Source organism: Python bivittatus, unplaced genomic scaffold (genome assembly GCF_059951505.1).
Source record: "Python bivittatus isolate LINGU-HERP-01145 unplaced genomic scaffold, Pbiv_v1 ctg000700_np1212, whole genome shotgun sequence".
Taxonomy (NCBI): Eukaryota; Metazoa; Chordata; class Lepidosauria; order Squamata; family Pythonidae; genus Python; species Python bivittatus.
This window is the reverse complement of record NW_028277098.1, coordinates 64,311,545-64,334,508: the sequence shown is the minus strand read 5'-3', so window position 1 is coordinate 64,334,508 and position 22,964 is coordinate 64,311,545. Positions and strand designations below refer to the sequence as shown.

The 22,964-nt window shown below is 39.8% G+C and overlaps 1 protein-coding gene across 1 annotated transcript; it reads right to left on the bottom strand.

Moving 5' to 3' along the window:
• Positions 1-2,541: 2,541 nt before the first annotated feature.
• On the bottom strand, positions 2,542-22,948 carry LOC103058289 (complement receptor type 2-like). The gene is made up of 6 exons (XM_025166219.2): positions 20,902-22,948; positions 13,786-13,968; positions 12,914-13,105; positions 9,903-10,094; positions 6,396-6,422; positions 2,542-3,179 (listed from the first exon to the last, which is right to left on the bottom strand). The coding sequence occupies exons 1-6, from the start codon at positions 20,984-20,986 to the stop codon at positions 3,115-3,117; spliced, it is 744 nt and encodes a 247-aa protein (XP_025021987.2). The 5' UTR covers positions 20,987-22,948; the 3' UTR covers positions 2,542-3,114.
• Between the last annotated feature and the right edge of the window lie 16 nt (positions 22,949-22,964).

The window sequence follows — 22,964 nt, the reverse complement described above, 5'->3', positions numbered from 1 at the left end:
TCAGCATTGCAGTTTAATAATTAAAGCTCTTGGTAAAATCTGATAGGTTCAGATCTGTAAAAAATGATCACAGAAGTATACTGAGGTACTTTGGTCACTGAGACAGAATGAATGAGGACTCAATTACAGAACAAATATATGAGAAGAGTGAATGGCTCAAGAGGAAGGGAAAAAAATGAGAAAGTTGTGGTGGGACAGAGTTGGGATCCTGAAAAAGGGAGAGGCAAGAAACTTAAATAACAAAAAGCAAAGTACAGGTAGTCCTTGACTTACAACTACAATTGGGACTGGAATTTCGGTCACTAAGTGATGTAGTCGTAAAGCAAAATATCACATGACTACATCACTTGTGCTGGCAATCCCAGTAGTCCCACTTGCTGTTGTTAACAGAGAATCACAGGTCGTTAAGCAAGTAACCACCCCAATCCAAGCCATTCCAGGCTTGGTCCCTCCTAGCCCCAAGCCTAAGTAAGGTAAGGGACTGCCTCCAACTTCCCTCACCCACCTATCTCCCTCCACCCCCGGCTCTGCCCTTTTGGCCTCCCTGCACTGTGCGTGGCAGCAAGCAGCCCCAGAATCATACAGCTCTGGAGCTGCTTGCCACACCCCGGGAAGCCACAGCCACCCCAGCCCAGTCCCAGACACAGTCATCCTTGCCACCCTGCACCCCACAACCCCTGCTGCCCTGTGCTCCACTGCCCCAGCTGACTGCTGTCTTCTTGCTCCCGCTGCTGATGAGGCATGCCCGGCCTGGCTGCTGAGCTGGGCTGGGGCTGGGCTTTGCACTGAAGAAAAAAAAAGGTAAAAAGCAGCTCCAGAGCCGTGGCGCAACAAAAAGCCGTCACGGCTGCACCCGTGGATCAAAAGGATCCAGCAGAACTGATCCAATCTGGGGTCTGACTTTACCACCCAGCTCCACTTTTTACTTTTTTTTTTTTCCACAACACGAAAAGGCACCAAAGAGCATTTGCCCTGGGAAACATCTCGCAGGAGCTGAATCCGCACATGAGCATGGCCTTTTAGGGACAGGTGCTCTCCCATTGGCCAGGGAGAGAAAGAAGGTGGCAGTGGCAGCCCTTGTGGGAATGGGGCCCCGCATGGGAGGCTGCGTTGCTCTGCTAGCAAGCCCTGGTCGCGTGCTCGCTGGCTGTGAGCGACCCGAAGCCCAAATGCTCTTCGAGGTCTTTCTTCCAAATCGGAGGGTTGGATGAGAGGGAGGAAGCGTGGAGCTCACTTCCGTTCAGTTTTGCCGCATTCCTTTGGGTCTTCCTTTGGAGCAGATGTTTTTTAAGGGGGGAAGCCACTGCCTGCAGACTTAGACTAACAAGTTGGGGGGGGGGGGCGCTGCTGCTTTTATCCTGGAAAAAACCAACAGGTGAATGAGGGTTGAGAAGAGGGGCAAGGAGGTGCAGGGAGGAGAGGGGTGGCAAAGTCAGATCCCAGTTTGGCTCAGTTCGCTGGATCCCTTCCTTGCAATTCCTGGGCAGTTCCACTCCACGGGTGCAGCCGAGATGACTTTTTGGCGTGCCGCGGCTCTGGAGATGCTTTTTTCTTTTTTTTTTTTTTCCTCCACAGCATGAAGCCCAGCCTTAGCCTGGCCCAGCAGTCCAGCCAGGCACACCTCATTGGCCGCGGGAGTAAGAAGACGGCAAAGGTCACTGGGGCGGTGGAGCACAGGGCAGCAGGGGGCCAAAAGGGCATAGATGGTGGGGAGATAGGTAGGTGGTGGGAGTTGAAGAGCCCCTGTGGTTGTAAGCGCGGGTGGGCTACCAAGTGCCCAAATTTTGATCATGTGACCGGAGGGCACTGCAATGTCCGTAATTTCAGGCACGGGTAACTTCAAACAGTCACTGAACAAATGGTCGTAAGTCGAGGACTACCTATATGAAATCGTGATTGACTGTGAGGGAAGCAAGAATAGTTGCCAGGCTGGAAAGCTATGAAGAAAGAGAGTGAATGGTGGTGCTAGTATAAACTACTGTAGCTATATTTCCTCTTCTTTTTCTTACCGCACTGCTTTAATTTATTTGGCTTACTTATATTTCTATATTCCATACCCAACATGATCTATATGCAGTATATAAAACCAATGTAAAGCTTAACATTTCAAACTAAAAACATACATGTACTAATTTAACTGACTGGAGCCATAAGTAGGTTGGAAATATGACAAGGATCCTGAACATTCCCAAAGTGTTGTGTGTGTGTGTGTGTAATGTGTTAGCTTACACATTTATTCCACGGGCAGTCCTATACATAAGGTAGGATCTTTTGGGACTAGCTGTCAAAAGATGAAAAATAAAAACTCTCGTATACAGACACACATTTCATCCTGGATATAGTTCTTCCCCCTCTCTTTATTGTGTGGATTCTATCACTGTAGAATATACACTATGCAGCAGAAGTGTAGAATAATGTAGGCAAATTGTAGACCAGTGTTTCTCAACCTTGGCAGCTTTCAGATGTGTGGACTTCAACTCCCAGAATTCCCCAGCCAGCAAGGCTGGCTGGGGAATTCTGGGAGTTGTCCACACATCTGAAAGCTGCCACGGTTGAGAAACACTGTTGTAGATAGTCTGAGGCCCTCAGACTATATATGCTGTCGGATTCCATTTTGTACAGCTCCTGATATTTCCTATGAATTCAATTGGTGAAAGTCAGCCACAGAATTTTCTGCCATTTGAAGGTAGAAAACATACAAATTGACAATATTTAAAATACAAATATTATATTTTAAACCAAGGGAAGAAACCTGAAACTAAGAAAGAATCTAAAATCTAGGCCCAATTTAGTTCGCATCTTAGTTCCTGCTTACTGATGCCTTTACCCTCTCATAAAGTAATGCTACCAAAAGGTTGCCCACCCTGATGTAGAAAACACAGACAATATATCTGTCTCATTTGAAGTGCAATGTTAAAGTTTCTTTTGTAATAATTTACTAATAGAGAGGTCTTGGCTAATTTTACATACCCAATCAATAAAACTGCCATTCCAAATTACTTAAGGGTATATTCTTTCTACAAAGAAGTATGTTTTTAGTAGGCAATAATGTGACTTCATTTAATAATACAAAACAAACATGAAGAAGTGTTTGTAATAAGAAAAAATATATCCTTACACGGAACGATATTTCTTGAAAATTGTTTTGACTGCTGGCAACACCACAATTAATACAAAAGCTTGAAGAAAAGGAGAAAAATCACATTATCTTAGTTAAAAAAAATAAGACTGATACATTTTAGAAATGTTCAAAATATTATTAAATACCTAAAACACAATCTGCCTCAGGTTTCAGTGTGGCAATGAACTTCCATTTTTTCATTTCATTCCATTTTTTCTTCAACAAATCACCGATTCTTATTCTGAAGATTGTAAAGTCTACATATAAAGATTTCACTTTCTTCTTGAAAAACATTTCCAGTAATCTCCATCTCCCATGCCTAAATTTCTAAAATTACTATTTCATGGGAATATTATTAGATGAATTGCTCTTTATAAAGCTCAAAGTAAAAAAAGAGTAAATTTATTTTCATTTATTGCTTTGAACAAAAAAATTTTACAAAACAATTTTAAATACCACTCTCCAAACTAAATTTCAGTGAATCTGGCAGTTCTAACATTGCATCTCAAAAATAAAACAAGCTGAGATTACTTTCAAGTTTTGAACAAAAAAATACAAGCAGACAATATTAGGAAAAAATTTGCCTGTCTGAAAGGAAACAAATGAAGAATATTGTTGTGTATTATGAATATTTTGTAAAAGTAGCAGCACTGAATAATAATTAGAAATAATTGTTTCTTTTCAGTGCTATTGTAATTAATTCGATGATACTTCACAAGTGAGATTTGGTTGTTGGGGTAAAGGTGCAATGTCATTACCAATTTTTGTTTAATTTATCTATTTCTCTTACCGCTGGAATTCTGAACTGAGTTGGGTTGGAGGTGCCATTTCATTCTGGTAGTATATTATTGCCCTATGTGGATCCCATATCATTGTTACAGCTACCACCTACTTTCTCCCATGATGATGGAAGTATTTTTAGATGCCAGAATCTGGAAATGGCTAATTAGTTTTAACAGAGTGGTATTGCCTTTTTCCAGAGAGGAATATACCAGCAAGAAAGAGTAAGCGGGAGCTTGCCAGAAGAGTTCAACAGTAGAAAGAGACAAAGAAGAGTTATGAGTAGAAAGAGAACAGGTATCTGAGGGACTGCATATGCAGCTGGGTGGGATGAAAAGATTATATCCTGAACAGCGGAAGATGCAATGGCTGTTTACCAAGAACTGCTAATCACCCACAGTGGTTGAGGGACCAATTCCTACTGAGTAAACAGAGTCTGTAGGAGGAATCTAAGGCAGGAATATATCACCTGTCTGCAGCTACTTAAAACACTGACTACCCTCCGCAGCAGCCATGTAATTCATGAAAAAGCAGTCTTTGGTTTAAGAAGTTGCAAACAAATGGAACAGTCACCCTCCTGCAAATGCTGGAGCACTTGTTTGCCTTTGCATCTGAAGCACTCCACAGCTGTAACAACTAGATTCCAGGTGCTCACCGAGTGAACCACAGAAAGGCAAGGTTTTGTCAGGAGAGTTCCTATCAAATTTTAGCTCCTGGCTAAACAAAGTTAGAGAAGGGAACAACAACAACAACAAAAAGGCTTTTACATGGAACCATAAGAAGCAAAAGTAAAGATGAACGGACATGGGTCTGCTGTTGTGACTTGCAACGCTTATGGCATCCTCATATTCCTGTATGAGTACAGCCTGGCATACATTGGTAGCAGTCCTTTAAGAAAAGACCACAGGATCAGAGCAGTGAGTTGCTACACTTCAGCTTGTAAGAAAACACAAGGGTTTATCAGATCAAGAAAGGAGGCACTAGGGTAGAAATGACAGAGGAAAGAACTTCTTGTAAGGAAATGTAGTAAAAGAGTATGTTCAGGAAATTAGAAGCGTATAAGGAGCAAAAAAAAAAATAGAAGATATTCTGCATCACTCAGTTTAGAAACAGCACTCAGACCCTCACAATCATGAGAGGTTAGAGACAAAACTCATGAATTAAGGACCTTTTTGATCTGTAGGAGATACAAATTTTGCACAGGTACACAATGGGATGTTTGGCTTAGGAAACAGATTATAGAATAGTAGTTGACTATAAGCAGAATGTACATCAAGAATGTGAACTGGCTGCAAAAATGCAATTTTGGGCAGCATTAGCAAGTATAGATTTCATATCAGGAGAAGTAATCATTCCACTTGATTCTATGTCAATCATCTTAAACTCCCACTAGAGTTCACAGGATGTGTTCAGACAGAGGCTGGCCAATCATCCATTATTGATGTTTTAATTTGGATTATCATATTAAGCAAGGGGTTGGGCTCAGTGGCCTAAATAGCCCTATTCAGCTCTATGACTATGATTCTAAGACTGTCCTAGCTCCTTCAGTCTGCAGAGAATTGATTTACCATTACAAGGACATAAACTGAACAGGCAAATGGGTAGTCAAGTTTGAATTCAAAAGGAATACAATTCTTACTGATAGCCAAAGTTCACAGCAAAGTATGGTATAAAGTAGTATATGGGTCACACAAGGCTTGACTAATATGGAGAGTTGTCTTATTGCAAGGCTGATGGAAATAAACACACAGAGACACACATATGCCTCTATCTCGGCACTGATCAATCCTGATTTCTAGCACTAGGTTGCTCCTGAGTTGCCTTGCATACAGGGTATGCTTCTCTGTGAAATTTTGTTGTCTCCCTGATCCTTGACTCACACACACCCAATGACATTCCCATGGCTGGGTAGATGAGACTCCGATTCATGATCAGTATCACAAGACCATGGGTAGTTGGTCCTAACTGTTGCTAGGGCCAAGACCTCCTGTGTCTGGTTGCCCCACTGCCTCATCCTGGACTTCTTCCAAATCTGAGGATGACTCCTCAGCCACCCCTCTTCTGGATGAGGAATATGATATTGTAGATAGGGATGACTAGTGAACGATGGTATGGCACATTGTAGAAATGCATGACAACTGGATAAGACACATATAGACCATTGGCTTATTTCAATCTGAGGAACTGCACTGACCTGCATTAATGAAACAAATCTTGTCAAATTCTAGACATTTCACAAAATACAAGAAAAACTAATATTATCTCCCAAAAGACAGGGACAAAACTCTACCGATAAGATTAAAATAATGTTAAATGTCACTACTTTCAATGGGAGAAAGGACTGTGGTTAAATCTTCAATGAAAATTATATTTACAAATCTTTACCTTTGGCTGTATAGTGCCCATTTTTCTATAAAAATCATGTTGTATTATTGCAATAAGTATGGTAAATTGCATAAAATATTGGTCCTGTAAGTTTCAAGAAATTACATACCAGTTATAAGAAGTATGAAGAAAGCATCTAGAAAAAGAAAAAAAGCATTCTGTTACGTGAATCTCTTTCTCTCTCTCTCTCTCTCTCTCTCTCCCCCTCTCTCTCCACACACACACACATGCATAACAGTTATGGAAAGGCTACACATATGGTTCATGGGGTAACGAAGAGTCGGACACGACTTAACAACTCAACAACAACAACAAAAATCATGTACTACAGTATAAGATAGGAACCATAATATAGCTGGAAAACCTATTTTGTTTATTCTAGTATTCAAGTATTCTATATACTTGAATCAAAAATAGAAATTCCTTTTTTTATTCCTTCAAATAGTCGACATTGAGCATTTTGGCATCTGAAGTTAGTTGACTTTTCTAAATTTTATACACATGTCTAAATTTCATTAAATACATTTCTATATTTTCAATAAATAGGTAGGTGTTGGAGATAGTGATGTGTAAGATAATGAAAGTATAATTATTAAAAGGCAGAAATGAGATTCTAATTATTACACAAATTATTAATAGATTCAAGCAATACATAAGGCATTGAAGATCTTGGGCCTTAGAAGCCCAGGGGTCAAACTCAATATCACCTTCAAAGTACGGAAAGTTTAACGCTTCCACAGGCATAAATAACCACAATGCAAAAAAGGTTCAAATTTGCTGCTGCTATTTTAGCCACACAGGGACATTTGGTATATGTTTTATTAGAGTCGGGTATGGAGCCAATTAGGCAAAGTCAGTCCCAATGTATTGGGACCATTTTCCTATTGGTCAAATCTATACTTGGTGCACCCAACTTAAGTCCTGCTGCTTTGTCTTCCATAAGGGAAAACACATCTGTTAAGGACCAAGTTTTGCAGAAATCCTTCTTTATCTGGCAAAACACTCAGCTTCTGGCCTCCAGATACCAATTTCACAGGCAACAGCTCAAGACCAGACAGCGACTAAACACTAACCTGAAGTTCCTGAAGTCCAGTGTTAATTTCTTCCGCTGTTCTTCTCTCTTCTTAAAAAAACTTCTATTCCTCCCAAAACCACAGAAAAACAAAATCCCAAATATTGACCCCACTCAGTTGCATCATTAGCTTACCTATTGCAATCTTTGGGCTCCTCCAAAGTATTTTTTTAATAATAATTTTTATTAAAGTTTACAGATACAAAGATACAAAACTAATACAAACTAAGAAAAATATAAAAAGAAGAAAAGTGCAGGGGGGAAAAAATCAAAAAAGAAAAAGAAAAAATAGTAAAGAAAAGAGATATATAAGGAAATGACTTCCCCCCTTCATCAAGACAAGTACAAACAATTTCAGTGACTTATCACCTTCTCTGATACAACAAAAGATCTCTTTCCCATATCTCATCTCTTATCTATAAACAAGTTTTAAAGCCTCATCATTCAGTCCTGCTCAAGAAAAATCCATTAAGAACTACCAGAAACAACAACATATATATTTTAACCTTGATCAAATAACCCAACTTGATATTCTTTCCCTTTGCTTTTAAAAATCTTGATCTTTAATCCCTTTAAATGGTGTCCCAAAAGTTGATTTCTTTTCATTTTCTCTTTGTCTCTTCTCAGAAACTCCTTCTTAAGTTTAACATATCTCTTTGGTGAATCCAAGATAAAAAAGTTATCCAAGTCACTCTTCTGGTTTGTTATTTGTATCCCCCTTTTAATTATTAAGACATCAGCCAGTTTCATTTGTAAATCCAGTGTAACATCTTTTTCTATATCATTCTTGTAATGTGTTATTTTTAATTCTACATTTGAAACTGTCTCAGTCTTGTCCTATTCTATCACATCTTTTAAATCCATTTTTATGATAGCAGACAATCTTAAAAATAATGTCTGAGTGCATTGTTCCCAAATATCCTTGAATTCTTCCAAAGTTAGAATATTTTGTTATATTCTGTATTAGTTGGTCTCTTCTCCTTTAATTAACTCCTTTAGTTCTTTCTGGTTCCCCGCAATCAACATTTTCCCACTGGAAGGTTCTTACACTTAGTTTCAAAATCTTCATATTTTTATAGAATTTTAAACAACCCACAGGAAAGATTCTCGTAATTAATTTCAAAATCTTATTTCAAATCCATCTGGCCCCTTAGTCTGTTTATAACTTTCCAAAATCAACATTCTAATCACCCTTTTGCTGTTTATTACAAAATAAGATTTTTTTAAGGATTTAAGTAAACTCACCAGGTGTAATGAAACTTGCCTTTCTGAAGGTTCTTAATATCCAAAATGCTGTTAACAAGCAATTTCCAGAAGTGATTAAAAAAGGAAGTATGCAAACCCAGTGTCCTTTTGAAGGCTTAGAACTGTGGCTTGGGCAAAGATAGCTTTCCCTCGGCTCCCAGAGCTCTAAAACCCACCAGAGACCATGGTCTTATGGTCTCCTTGTGGGGAACCACTGTATGGAGCACTTGTGTGCAATCCCAGGTCCTCTCCTTGCTCTAGAGAGGAATTCCGAGGAGCTGATCCATTCACTGGCTCTTCATTCTGCCACAGTTGTCAGCTCCATTCTCAGCAGAGCCATCTTCAGTCCACCATTGCTTCCCCAGAAGTTGGCTCCTCCAAGTATTAAGTATAGCCTTCAGTCAAAAGAGTGTTCCCCACCACAGACCTTAGACTTAACAAAGCACAGAAACTGTAATTCAAAAAGTTGTTCCTTAGAGTCTAAGGAACAACTCTTCAAATTACAATATCTGTGCTTTGTTATCCCTGTCCAACTGAGCATATGACTGGGATTTAGAAGTCCAGAATAACACAGTGTACATACTTCGAAAGAAATTTAAAGAGTATTTTGCTTAGGTTCTTTTTTCATCAGGGCCAAACTAGACATTGTACAGTTTTGTAGACATGAAACTCAAAGCATGCCATGAATGAAACATGCACTCAAGATGCTGAAGTTGAGAAAAAGAAAAACAACCTGTGTTCTAACTTGTTCCCAGAGTAATTTTACTCATTTCCCTTACTGTTCCCCTCCATAGCAAAGGCAGAAAATATGCTTTAGGCATGGATATTTTCAGTAGGAACTAGGAAAATGGTTATGCAGCTACTCCCTCCAATGATCAACCACAGCTCCAACATTAAATAATATCCGGATACATGCTGTATGCCTGCCCATTAATGTTTAATATGAGCCTATTTTTAACTTTTTGTACATCCATTATGGTGAAGAGCTACTAGCAATAAAATCTACATTACACTACACACAGTTCATTCTCAGAAATGGATCCCCTAGCAGTAGGAGGACAGGGTCCCTTCTTTCTGTTCATGGCATCTGCCCTTTCTGTACAAGGAAATTGAAAGTGCCTGCTTTGAATGCAGTCCTCCAGGTTTTCCATTTGAATGCCTACACTCCTTTAAAGCCGTCAAAGTACAGACAATGATGAGAATGAGTAAAAGGCAAAAAGGCAACAAAATACATCTACTTCCTACACAGGTAAAGTAGAATGGCTAAAGTCAGCATATGTTTGCAAATCATATACATACTCAGAGAACAAGTAGGAATCTCGGGCACCCACTGCTTTCCACCAATGTACCGAATCTTCGATGGCCCTCTTAATGCATAGCCAGCATTACAGTTCACAGTAATGTTATCTCCAGGCTTATACCCTTCTTTTTCCCCATGAGCTATATTTCCATTATGAATATATAGTTGAACAGTGTCAGGTATAGTTCTAACTGAAAAAAACAACAATATGAATATGAAAAACATGCACAGATTACAAGGTTGCCTTCCAAAGTCTCTCACACTTGAATTTTGTAAGCTATTAAAAGAAAGGCATGAATTATAACCTAATTTGCAACATTTTTCGCATTTAAAAAAAATTCTGCCAAGTGGTGAATAGGATGCCATTCAAGAGCCCTTTAAACACTGCCAAGGCTTTGGTTTTCATCAGTCAGCTTCTTCAAAGTAGAATTAAAACAGTGGTACTACAAGGTTTTATTCTATCAATTAATGCTTTTAAAAATTTAATTTCTCAATTTCTACTGGGACATAGTACTGCGATAGCATTGGTTACACCTGCTGAGCCAGGACAGGGCTACTGACTTCCTGGTTCTCCTTAATCTCTTGACAGCTTTTGATACTATTAGTCAAGGTATCTTTATGGACCACCTCCAGGGATAAGAGTGGAAGGCATTGTATTCTGGAGGTTTTCCTCCTTTCTCTGTGATCAAGTCCAATCAGTGTTGGCAAGGAGTGGGAGAGAGACTGAGCCAAAGACCTCTGGCATGTGAGGTGCTTCAAGGCTAAACAATCTTGCCCCTCCTGTTTAACATCTACCTAAGGCTGCTGGGTATGGACATCCATCAGTTTGAGGTAAGGTATGATCAGTTGTACATCTCAACCCTGGTACAACTAGGTGATGCTGTTCAAGGACTTGTCCCAGCATCTGGAGGATGTACAGGTCTATATGGGGAAGAACAGGTTCAAACTCCACCCAAGACCAAGTGGGCCACCTGGATCTGGAGATGCTCCATTTTTAGTCAAGAACAGGTTTACATTTCCCCCTTCAGGACTGGTGTGCAATTTGACAGTCTACTTGGACTTACATCTCCCAGTTGAGGACCAGGTGGCAGCTGTGGCCAGGAAGGCTTTTGGACAAATTAGTGTGCCAATTGCACCCATATCTGGACCATGAGACCCTTAAGAGAGCCACTTCTGTTTTGGTAACTGTATTTGGACATGCAATGTACTCTACATGGTGCTACCCTTGAAGACCGTTCTGAACTGCAGCTGGTCCAGAATGCAGAGGCACAGGCACTTATGGATTACTCTGTTTCATGAGTGGCACGGGTTACCAGTAAGCTTCTGAGTGCAATTCAAGGTGCTGATTATCATCTATAAAGCCTCTTCATACCAGAGAGCCTAGTTATATGAGGGACTGTCCATCCTATATGACTTAGTAGAGTGGGCATGCTCCACATCCTATTGATTAAATGATATCAACTGATGGGACCCAGCAAACCAGCCTTGTCTGTCATGACACCTGCCCTATGGAACAATATCTCCCCAGAAATTCATATGACCCCTCACTCTGACCTTACTCAAACGAGCCCTTAAAACCTGGTTCTTCCCTCCAGGCTTTGGACTAGAATGGGTAGCAGGTCCTGTGATTTGTTTGTTAGAATGTGTGTTATTTTTCTGGGATGTTTGCTGTTTTGTATTGAATTTCTTTATAATTGTTTTACACTGTATGCCACCCAGAGTCATGATGGAGTCAGGTGGCCTATAAATTTAATAAATTCAATCAATCAATAAAATAAACAAACAAACAAACAACCACAAGCAAAGGAGGGTAAACTCTTTGTATGTTTAGCATATTGCTGAACATATTCATCAATAAATTGATCCAAGATAAAAGCAACTCTCTGCTTGATTACAGTTTCCTGACTCTAGACTGGACACCATACTATTTCAAATAATTTGTGCACTATTTTTTGTGATCTCCAATAAATTCCATGCTTAACAATGTGCTTATCTGATATCCTCAAACCAAGATTCTCAAACTAGGTAATACTAAGGCAACTTAAAATGATACAACAAATTTTTACGAGGCCCACTATGAATAAAACGAATGATTTCACTGGGGTTAAAGCTGAGCAAAAATAATAAATAAATTGTATTGTTAGTGGAAGGATAGGCTTACTTATTTTTGAGAATTCCTGAAATCTGGGGTTCATTCTGAAGAAAGTTACTCTCATTTACCAAGGCCAGGAAAACAAACATAGTGTTCCTTGTCTTAAATCAGCTTCTCTTAAATTCCTCTTAAAATGCTGCAGCTAGCAGAACACCAGCTGGCTACAAATTGCTTTTGGTTCTCTCTCTCCCAGTGCAGCTAGACTGAGATAGCAGTTACAGACCATTTGTTCTTGCCCTTCCAACCTCCCACAACTTTCACGGTTTCCTCCTTTCTGTCCCCTCAAAATCCTTCCTCCCTTCCCCTCTACCAGAATTTCTTTTGCAGAGAAAAATTTAGAGCGTTGCATGGAAGCTTTGTGTCCTGAGACAAGATTATTCCTCCTCTGAAAGGTAAACCCAGTGTGTTTAAAAAAGAAAAAGAACACTCAGGTTGAATTCATACTGGCTTTGAAACTGTTGTGTTGCTTTGATTCAGCATACAGTACCTTGGCATCAAATGATTAAGCTTGCTCAGAAAGAACTCACAAGGAAGGTATTTTCTGGCATCCTTCCAACCATTGGGAGGTCATGCCCAAACAATACGCTCACATAAACTGCTAGCAACAATGTATTGTTAGAGAACCTCTAACCTTGCAAAGGATAAACTATTCATAAATATGTCCTTCAAATGGCTGTTTGACTAAGCAAACCATATCCTAAGTTGATGCTGATGTTGTCAAGTGGATGGAAAAACAAGCGGCTGGATTATTCAGCACATACAATAACAGATCTTATAGTAATGGAGAAATAGCAAATATCTTAGTTAAACTGTTAGAAGAAACAGGTATGTATATTTAAGAACAGAATGTATACGTACAAAAACAAGGTGGTACACGGGGATACCACAAATTGTAGCCTTCACACTGTGCTTTCATCTCTATTGTTTCATCAGGAAAACAATGGTTTTTATGGCAATATACGACGATGGTGCTTCCCATTCCATAACAAGGTTTCAGCGGCTCCACTTTTCCACTGCGAATTATTGGAGCACCACAGAGTCTTGGAGAAACTGTATGTAATAAGATAAAGCTTGAATGTTATTGAAGAAAGCTAATACACTTTTACATTCAATTCATTATTACAGTGTAATGTATCTTGATTTTTAGAATTTTAAGGACGATACTACGATTCTGATTATCACATTTTCCCAAAAGGAAGATGACCCTAAATTTAAACTGTTCACACTTAAAAAAACAAAACAAAGCCCTAAGCATAAAAAACACTCAAAAAAATCCTAATGTTTTGACTTTTTCAACCTAGTGCTGCTAACTCCATTTGAAACCAATCTAGAAGACACCAATAAATGTTTGTGTGTCACATATTTGCAGATGTTTCTGTACAAATGTATCAAAATCTACATTCTGAAAATAGGTAGGCCAGGCAAAAAAATTATCTATTAATATTAATGGAGTTAACAATGGATTAAAATTGACTATAAAATAAAGGAGTTCATCTGATTCCCATCAACATATGTAGGCACACACATACACCACCTCATATTCATTCATTCATAAAGTTTCAGCTTCTCCCTAAAAGTCTGTTCCTTTTAAATGGTATTTGCCTCTATTCTGAGAACATAAAACCACCCTTCCACTTCAGTGGTTATTACTTGGCAAAAAACATGGTTTTCCTTTTTGGGTAAATAAGCCTTTGAACATAGAAATATAATTGTTTTTAAAGAATTCTTACTCTTTCTACAGGATGGTACGGAAGGATACCAGGTATTGTTCTTTACACACTTTATCAAATAATTTCCAATCAAGAAATATCCGATGTTACATATAAATGTAGCAGAATCACCATGGAAATATTCATTTGCAGTTCGATTTACTTGTATGCCATGTTTAACTACTGGTTCTTCACAGTCGAACACTAAAAATAAACAGGAATAAATTTTAAAATCTTCAAATAATGGAACATTTCCTTCAAACTTTTGACAAAACATCTGCAATGTAGCATGCACATACCATGTTTCACATTTACACTCAGATTTTTTTTTCTATAAAGAAAAATGATTTCAATTACTGTATATAGAACATCATCAATCTGGCTTCAAGCTGAAAGGTGTTGAAAAATAGTTGCTCTTCATAACATACATTTTGTCTCTTTCTTCAAGTATCATTGCCTGGCTACAAGGATCCAAATATTGTGTTGGAAGTTTGAAGAACCACCGTATGAAAAGCTCTGATATGCCTGTGGACATTTATTGCACGATATAGCTTTGGGACTTATTAAAATATACTCCAGAAACAGTGCTGAAACTTGGTCTTTAAAGGATTCAGCCATTTCAAGATAAGGAAATGATTGGGGGGAAGAGAGGGACAAAGAACAGAAATAAAAAAAGGAGAGGCTGCTCGCTTTGAAATTTTAGAAGCAAAAGTATAAGGATCTGCTTTCAATTAAATACAATGATCTTCATAAACTGGGTGATCTACCAGCTTGTCCTTGACAGTGTGCTATAGTGGTTAAGGTGTTAAACTACACTGGGATGACCCAGGTTCTAGTCCACCCTCAATCACAGAAGCTCACTGTGTGAATTTAAGCTGGTCACTCTCTGCCCAAACTAACTCCGAGAGCTGGAAACCTAGAGGAGGGAGCTCTAGGTATGTCACCCTGAGCTGCTATATGAAAGCCAGGAAATAAATATAGGAAATATAGACATTCTCCTCAAAGAGGAATCTGATCTTGAAAACATTTGTTTCCAGTAGTCAATTGGAAGAGTCTTTGGGTAAGTTCTGATTTTCATACCATCATCTGATACAGGAAACTAACTAACTTAAAATAGCTGAGAGGCTATTTGATCCTGAAGCCTGCAGTGATCCTTCTCCCTTTCTCTGTGTGAGGAGGGAAAAAGAAGCAATCTTTATATGCCCCAGATTAGGTCTTCTTGCCTTCACTGAACTCTTTGTAACTATCTCCAAATCCATAATTCAAAGGCATCTAGTCTGATTTTTATTGTAATTCAAATATCCTTATTCTTCATTATCTTCTCTAATTTTGCTATTGCTTTGTCTTCCAGACTAATCTTCTATTTACTTCTCCTTCACAATGGTCATCTTTCTCTGCTCTTGAGTCCAAGAAAACAAAAGTCTACCTCAACTTGAATTCTTCACTGTCAACCCTAAATTCACTAAGCATGCTAGCTGATAATTATCTTCATCTTCTTAACATTTAACATTAAAAGTGTTAAAATGAAAAGTGAAAAATCAATGAACTTTCACAATGAACTTTTCTAAATCTTCTTTACTTTCACCTAGCAAATTAGTGTTGTCCAGATATCTCAAACTGTTAGTGTTTCCTTCAGTTCCACCTGTCATCTTTTCTGATCCTGTCATTCTTATAATTATTCAGTAACTTTTACAGTAAACATAAGCACAACAGATATCAAGCCAATATGCATTCATGTCTCACTCCTCTCCCTATTCTTGAACCACCCGTTTTCTTCTAATTCAGTTCTTACAGCAGTTTCTTGTTCATTGGAAAGAGTCATCAGATTAATGATTATATGCTCTAGGATACCCATAAGCATCCATGATCACCAACTAGCAGTCAGAAGACATGATGAAAACTCCTTGATCTCACAACACATGGACAGACTTAACCATAGTTTCAGCTGGGAAACTGTCAGCATTGTAGATCAAACTAAATCCAAAAACGCAAGTGAATTCCTGGAAGCTTGGTATTCAGACAAGTCAGCCGTCAACAGGCACAAAGAGATAAACAACATTTACACACGATTCAAACGAGACAATAAAAAGGAAACAAAAACCCAGAACACCTCCTCACGAGCAATCAACACCCAGATAAGCAAGGATTAACACCAGGATCAACACCAGACAAACAATCAAGCAGTAAACAATACCCTAATCAAAGAACTACCAACTCAGACAGACAATCAAGTAGTAAACAACAGCCTAATCAAAGAACTACCAAGGAGAAAACAACACCCCCACCATCACTCACAGGACAAACCACTGTATATAAACAGAGAGCAAACCCCACTGAAGATGTTACCTAGCCAGGTAACGAAATGTCTGCAAGAAAACAGCCAAGCTCAGAGAACCACAAGGACTCCACAAGACCCATAAGCCTTAATATTTTCTACATTCTGGCACTGGCTACACAGTAGAAGGCTTTGCTGTACTCAGGGAAGCCAAGAAAAAACTCCTTGTATTCTACTACTGTCTAATCTAATCTCTGGTCCTCTGCCTTTTCATTTGGGATTTCTTTCTCCATGGATGGCTTTCTTATTTTTCTTTGTAAGATTTTAAGCAAGATGCTGCTTGTATAAGGAAATATTGCAGTGATTCAATAATCTGCACATTCTTTTGCATCTCTCTTTTCTGGAACAGGTATACATATTGATCTTTTCTGATCTCAAGGCCATGCAGTCCTGTTAGGTATTTGTGGACTTATGTTATATTGAGCTGTCTCCCTAACTTTGGTGTGAGGATGCCTGACTAACTGGTCTTATCCCCAGTTCGTAGCTGATGCCAGCAAACTGAGTTTTTCTGATCACAGTTAAACTGGCATTCATTTTCTGTCTTTTTCAAACAGTAGTCTTGCTTTGCGTATGATGCACTTTGGTGGTAACTAAGCTAATGATGCGGGGGGGGGAGCTGCTCAATTTCTATTGGCTGCTTTGAGCAGGTCTTGTTTTGGGATGGTGCAAACAGTCTGGACTGCCATAAGCCACCTGCGTCTCATTGGGGCATTGTTTTCTACATGGAACAAACTTGGCAGAGTAATTTTGCATGCCAAAATCTCTCCCAGAAATACTCTTGAGTATTTCATAGGAGTATAAATTCCCTATGATTTCATTAATTTTCTTAAATAGCTCTCTTATTTTTCTTCTTGTTATATCCTTCATGTATTCAGATACTTGAGTAGATATATTTATTTATCCGAAGTGTTTTTACCCTGTGCTTTCTTTTAAATCAAGGCTCCTGGAGTAGCTTAGAAAGGTCAGAAATTAGATGGTTCCTGTTTTCAGGCTTGCAATTTAAAAGATGCATAACAAGGAAAAAGACTAAAGAGGAAAAAGCATGATAGTTGCCCAGATAGATGGAAACATTTCTGTCCTGCATCCTACTGTACTTGGATTTACACAACATCAGTTCTTGCCTAGACAAGCTTGTCCTTTGCATTCTTCACTCCTGTGACTTTTTTTACATTCTTTTCTTACATTCATATACATTTCTTCACAACTAGTCTCATGTGAGATGGTTTCTCAAAAATCCATCTAATAATGACTTAATTTATCTTCCACTCTATCTCCTTCCACACATATAAGAATGTCTTATTTTCTCAATCTCCTATGGGCCCTTAATGATATAATTTCAGGGTTGCTAGTGTGATGTCTATGGACATCAATATTCATATGCTTCTGCCTCTTATTAATTCTTTTTAGTTTCTTTTAAATTAAAAAATATGAAAAGCTGCCATAGTGCAAAGCACTGATCAATTGCCTCTTCTCCATTTCCAAGAACATTTCTGATCTGTGAAATCTAGAAAGCAAAAGAAATTAGAAGTTGAGGTAGCTATAGATCAGTGTTCTATCTGGAAATAGTCCATTCATCAAAACACAAGTAAGTGTATGCAATAGTTTCCAGAGGCATGTGGTGGCAGAAAATAAATTGCCTTCTAGAAGCTTGCTTTCTAGAAGATGGCTGTTTTGTGACTGGATCTTCCCACTATGAGCACCTACAGAGACCCAAAGACCAGGACCTCTGAGGTAGTCTGTCACTGTCAGAGATTCATATTTACAATAAAACAAATAGGCTGCAATCCTATATCCACTTATCTTAGAGTAACCTCTACTGAACTCAGGAGGGTTTACTTCCGAGTAGACAAGTTTAGATTGGATTATATAATCATAAATACAACAGAATTTGAAGGAAACTTAGAACTCATCCAGTTTAATCCCTGCTCAGTGCAGGACAATTGTACCATTCAGCCTGTTTGAAGACCTCTAGTGAAGAACTCAACACTTCACATGAAAGCCTGGCTGATAGATCATACAGTCAGGAAGTTCTTCCAACATCTGGCCTGAACCTACTTCCTTACAGTTTTCACCTATTGATCCTGGGTCTCCCTCTGGTACAGCAGAGAATAGGTCTACTCCTTTAGATACAACCCTTCAGATACTTAAAGACTATTATCACTACATTATTATTTTAAATCCTGTCAGTCTTACTATAAAAGGCTATTTTTCTAGAATTCTTTGAAGATTCATGCTGCGGCTCTAAAAACATCGATTGTATTCCCCACTGCACTAAGCAGGATATGGTTAATTTATTTTTAGCTTAGGCCACTATATAATCACTGCCACCATGCTCCATAAACTATATTTATTGCTTAGTGTGATATATCAACCAAGCAAAAGTTAGAACAGGGGTTACTTTAAAAAAAAAAAATCTATTTATTCTATTTCTATCCCACCAGAATCCAAGTGACTCTTGGTGATTTACAGGATATACGAACATTAAAGCATTCACAGTAAGTCTTAAAATACAGTTAATAATTTAAAACAAAATGAAACCATAAAGTCCAAGTAGGCCAAGATAAAAAATAATAGCAAGTAAGAAATAACAATAAGGTAAAAATAAAAATAAGAGATGGCTAAAACTCCTTAGTTAGAATGTTCTCCAGAACAGTTCACTTTTCAGCATCCTCCTGAGTGCCATCAATGAGGGAGCCTCTTTGATGTCTGTTGGGAGACTTCTAGAAGATGGGTGATGCCACTGAAAAGCATGACCTCCTAGCTTCAGCTCCCTTCTCTTCCCAAAAGTGGGGAACTATGAATAGTTTTTCCCTGGATGACCTAAAAGACAGATTCAGGTTGGAGAAAGCTGTTCTGCAGGAACCCAGGTGCCTCCAAGTTTACAGGTCAAAAACAGAAGTTTAACCCTAACCCAGAAACCAACTGGTAGGCAGTGCAGGCCCACAGTGCACTTGTAACATGTGCCAGGATGCCAGCTAGCACGTTATGGTTTTTCTAGCTTTTATATTTTTATGTTGTTGTGACACTCTGCTTTGTGAGCTGCACTGCTTCCCATTTTGCTTCCAGGTGCGATTCAAGGTGCTGGTTGCTACCTATAAAGCCCTACATGGCACAGGGCCTAGTTACTTGAGGGACTGCCTGTCTCCCGTAGTATCTGCCCGGCCAGTTTTTTTCTTTTTCTCTGTCCCCATCCGGGTTTGTTATCTCTGCCATCTTTGCTTTTTTGTTTTGCATTGTTTTCTTATTTTAAATGTTCTTAACCATTTGTAAACTGCCCAGAGACACGGAGTCAAGCAGCACATGCATTTTATAAATTATTATTATTACATAAAATGGGTGACTATATAAGTCTTTTAAAATAAATAAAAATAAATAAATGTGGGCCGCTGCATTTGTGGCTTCCCAGTAATGTTTAAAGGTAATTCCATGTAAAGTGGAAAGGTAAAACACACCTTGAAGCCTAGTCAAAGAGAGAGAGAAGGGGGGAGAGGAGCAGCAGTTCTCCTGTCTCCTGGCCACTCATTCTCTTTGTCCCTTTCCATTGCTCTTAGAAAAAGGGAGGAGTGAATAAAGCAGAAGGGGAGAAAGTTTTCTTCTTTTTCTTTGAAATCTGCAAACTTAACATTCTTGCATTTTCGTGTACTATTATTTTGTCTGGGAAGAAGGCAAACAGTCTGAACATTCTGACTGAAGGATATAGTATTTGGATGTGTTATTTATATACAATATATTCATAAATAGACAAGCCCTGTTAGCTGAGGGCATCTTCACAGACGCAAAGAACATTAAAAAGCTCTTCACATGTGACAGCTTCCAAATACACCTACCTTGAAACATTTTAATAAATAAAATCACCACCTTCCAGCTAGCTATTTTAATGTACAAATGTGAACGACAGCTTGCCACAGCAAGCAAATAAAATAAAACAGACTACCACCTTACACAGAAAGTTGCAAGGAAACTATTCCCTCAATGAAATTATTAATATAAGAAAATCTGCTTATATTTACTCCACACAGAGTAAGATCTATACAGATGTTGATTATGTTGATCATGTGGCGCAGAAATAATCACATGAAAAGCTCTTCTTCCATTTTTGCCTGCCACTAGCATTAAAATGTAATGTCAAAAAAGATTTTGCCACCCTGGATGTAACAGATCGGTGATGCACGAAACTCACTGGCGGGTGAAGACTTTTTGATGGGCAAGAAAAGAGCAAGAGCCACATGAAGTAAGAGCAGAACTTTCTGAGGACAGATGTTGCCAGATTGAGCAGTAAAGCTTTCAGGTTAACTCCACCCACAGAGAGCATTCACCAGCCCTTGGAAATGAGGTGTCTTTGCATCAGCCACACAGCTGCCATTCCAGAAATTCTTTAGCTAAACTCACCGAAAATCCAGCAAACTCCAAACCTCCCAAGCAAGTGTAGCCACTAGAGATTCGACAGTACAATCCTACACTGGCCTACTCAGAAACAAGTTCGAAGGGATTTACTCACAGGCAAGTGTGTACACAGGATTACAGCCTGAACCGATTTACACCGCTTCACGGTTGTGACAATCACAGGGGCAACCGGAGCCACGGAGCCAAATCTATTTCCCATGTGGCTGGCTCACTAGGGGCCAAGACGAAGTCTGCGCGGATCCTCTGGCTCCGGCGCTTCGAAGCAAAGATCAACGCCGAGCAGGAGGATCCTGCCTCGCCACACGCGAAGCGGGAGGGCGGGCCAGAGGAGGCTCTGGAGCTGATAGATCCGCGCAACCGGTGCGGAGTTAAGGCAAGAAGCGCTGCCTCGTACCCACCCAGAGAGCCCTGAGGTAGGAGCAGAAGCGTCACGACCCGCAAGACGTGCCGAGCGCGGAGAAGCTCCCGTGGCGGCCGTTGCATGTCTCCGCCTGGAGAACCGAGGACTCGGCGCGTCGAATGCTGCTCCGGCGCTTCTGCGTCTGACGCTGCGCGCTAGGCAGGGACGTTTGAGTAATCGCTCGGGTCCGACCCGTCCATCCGACGGACGGGCACGGGGGCAGGGCGGGGTGTCACCTTCTATAGTTAGGGCTACTGTTGTTTGGCTACAAACATCTGGACGACGACTAAAGTTTCCCCTTTCCTTTCGCAGCCTTCTGGCCCCCTGTTCTACTCGCGCCGCCTATCGCAGTGCGGGCGGCGCTGCTGGGCTCCTGTAAAGCGGGGTATTTTCCTAGCGGTTTTTTTAGCGAGGGGAGGTGTCTGCGCCCAGAACTGTCCAGGCAGTCCGGGAGGTCTGGTCACCCTACGCATGGTTAGGTGAGCCGGGTATGAATACAAAAAAAGTAAATAGCCTCTTCCTCTGGTCGACCTCGATTGCGTGTGTTAGCTTTCTGGTCAGGATGGACGTGGCTTGTCACCGCCTTCTGGCTTAGCTTTTCGAGAAAGCCAAGACAGATGATATCCAAGGTGGGAGAGTAAAGTCGCTTTGGTGTCCTAGTTGTCTTCTGGCTATCCAGTCACCACAAATCATGTTGCAGACTCAAGAATGAAAATAGTCACGTTACCTGCATCCAGTTAAAAATCTAGAGCTGCCTGCTGGAGATGTCATCACCGTTGCTATCTGAGCTACCCATTTCTTTCCCCAACCGACTGAGATACTCTCCTTGCCTGGCACGAAGCACAGCCTTTTTATTTCCTTTTGCACTGCTTTCCACATAAGCAGGGTGGCTGTAAAGCTGTGCTGCTTTCCCTGTGTAATGTTCTGTACTGTATTAACTCTTTCTTTCAACCAGCCTTAATTACTGTGGCCTTTTGCCTATTCCTTCGTTGTTGCAGTCCTCTCTATACAGAATGCTGGATAGTTAATGTCATGAGGAAGGAGGAGGATGACAAATATGCATTGTTGTTGGGGAAAGGGAGGGAAAGGTCAGTGATCTATTTCCAAAAATTCTCAGAGGAAATTTTCAAATAAAATAGTTATTTACTACAATTACAGCAAGTGGTTGGCTAATAAAAGATGAATGTAGGCAAGAACAGTTACTCTTGGACTGGTATGGGTATTTCCATGACATGCTAATTTATAAACCTTACTAGGGACCATTTTAAGCCCTCATGGTGTCTGCTGTGCAGCTTCATTGTGGGAGGGAGGGGTTCCTGGGAGGGATGCGTAAAGAACACCAGGAGTATAAACTAACAGAATATAATCCCAGTAGGTTCACTCAAGGTGTGAAGGTCATCTGAGATACCCAGCTAAAGCAAGCAGGCACCTACATTGGGAGACAGCAATGTAAGATGCTGGAGGCTGATGATTACCTTAATGACAGCGGCAAAGGCATCATTTCATACTGCATGGGACAAGGCACTGGTAAACCACTTCTGTGTTTTACAAAAAAACCTACATGGGCAGACAATATAAAATGATTGACGGTACAGTGCTGGATGATGGGCCCCTCAGGTAGGATGGCACTGAACATGCTACTGAGGAAGAGCTAATGGTTTATGACACTCCTGGCTAGTTTAAAGCCTTTGGGATCCCTAGTTGCTGATGTTGTCATGCAGGAAAAGGAAAACTGAAGCTGCAAAGACAGAATTACAGTGGGAACATGGAACGTAAGAAGAATGAACATGGAAAAGCTCAACACTGTGAAAGATGAATCAACTACATATTTACATCTTAGGGATCAGTAAATTAAAGATGTACTGGAATTGGACACTTTCAGTCAGATCACACTGTTTACTGCTTGGGAAATGAAAAACAAAGAAGAAATGAAGTTGCTTTCATAATCAGGAAAAGTATAGTAAGAGCAGTATTTGGTTACAGTGCAATCAATTAACAAATAATATCGTCTTTTTTTTTTAACTGAATTTGTCACCACCCATCTCACTGAGCGACTCTGGG

What these genes read in the sequence shown, in the direction of transcription:
- LOC103058289 (XM_025166219.2), bottom strand. Translation starts at nt 20,986, where the DNA reads ATGCAACGGCCGCCACGGGAGCTTCTCCGCGCTCGGCACGTCTTGCGG. An exon ending in CCTACCTCAGGGCTCTCTGG is followed by an intron (nt 13,969 to 20,901) that starts GTGGGTACGAGG and finishes GTTTATTTTTAG; the next exon opens with TGTTCGACTGTGAAGAACCA. An exon ending in CCGTGTACCACCTTGTTTTT is followed by an intron (nt 10,095 to 12,913) that starts GTACGTATACAT and finishes TGTTTTTTTCAG; the next exon opens with TTAGAACTATACCTGACACT.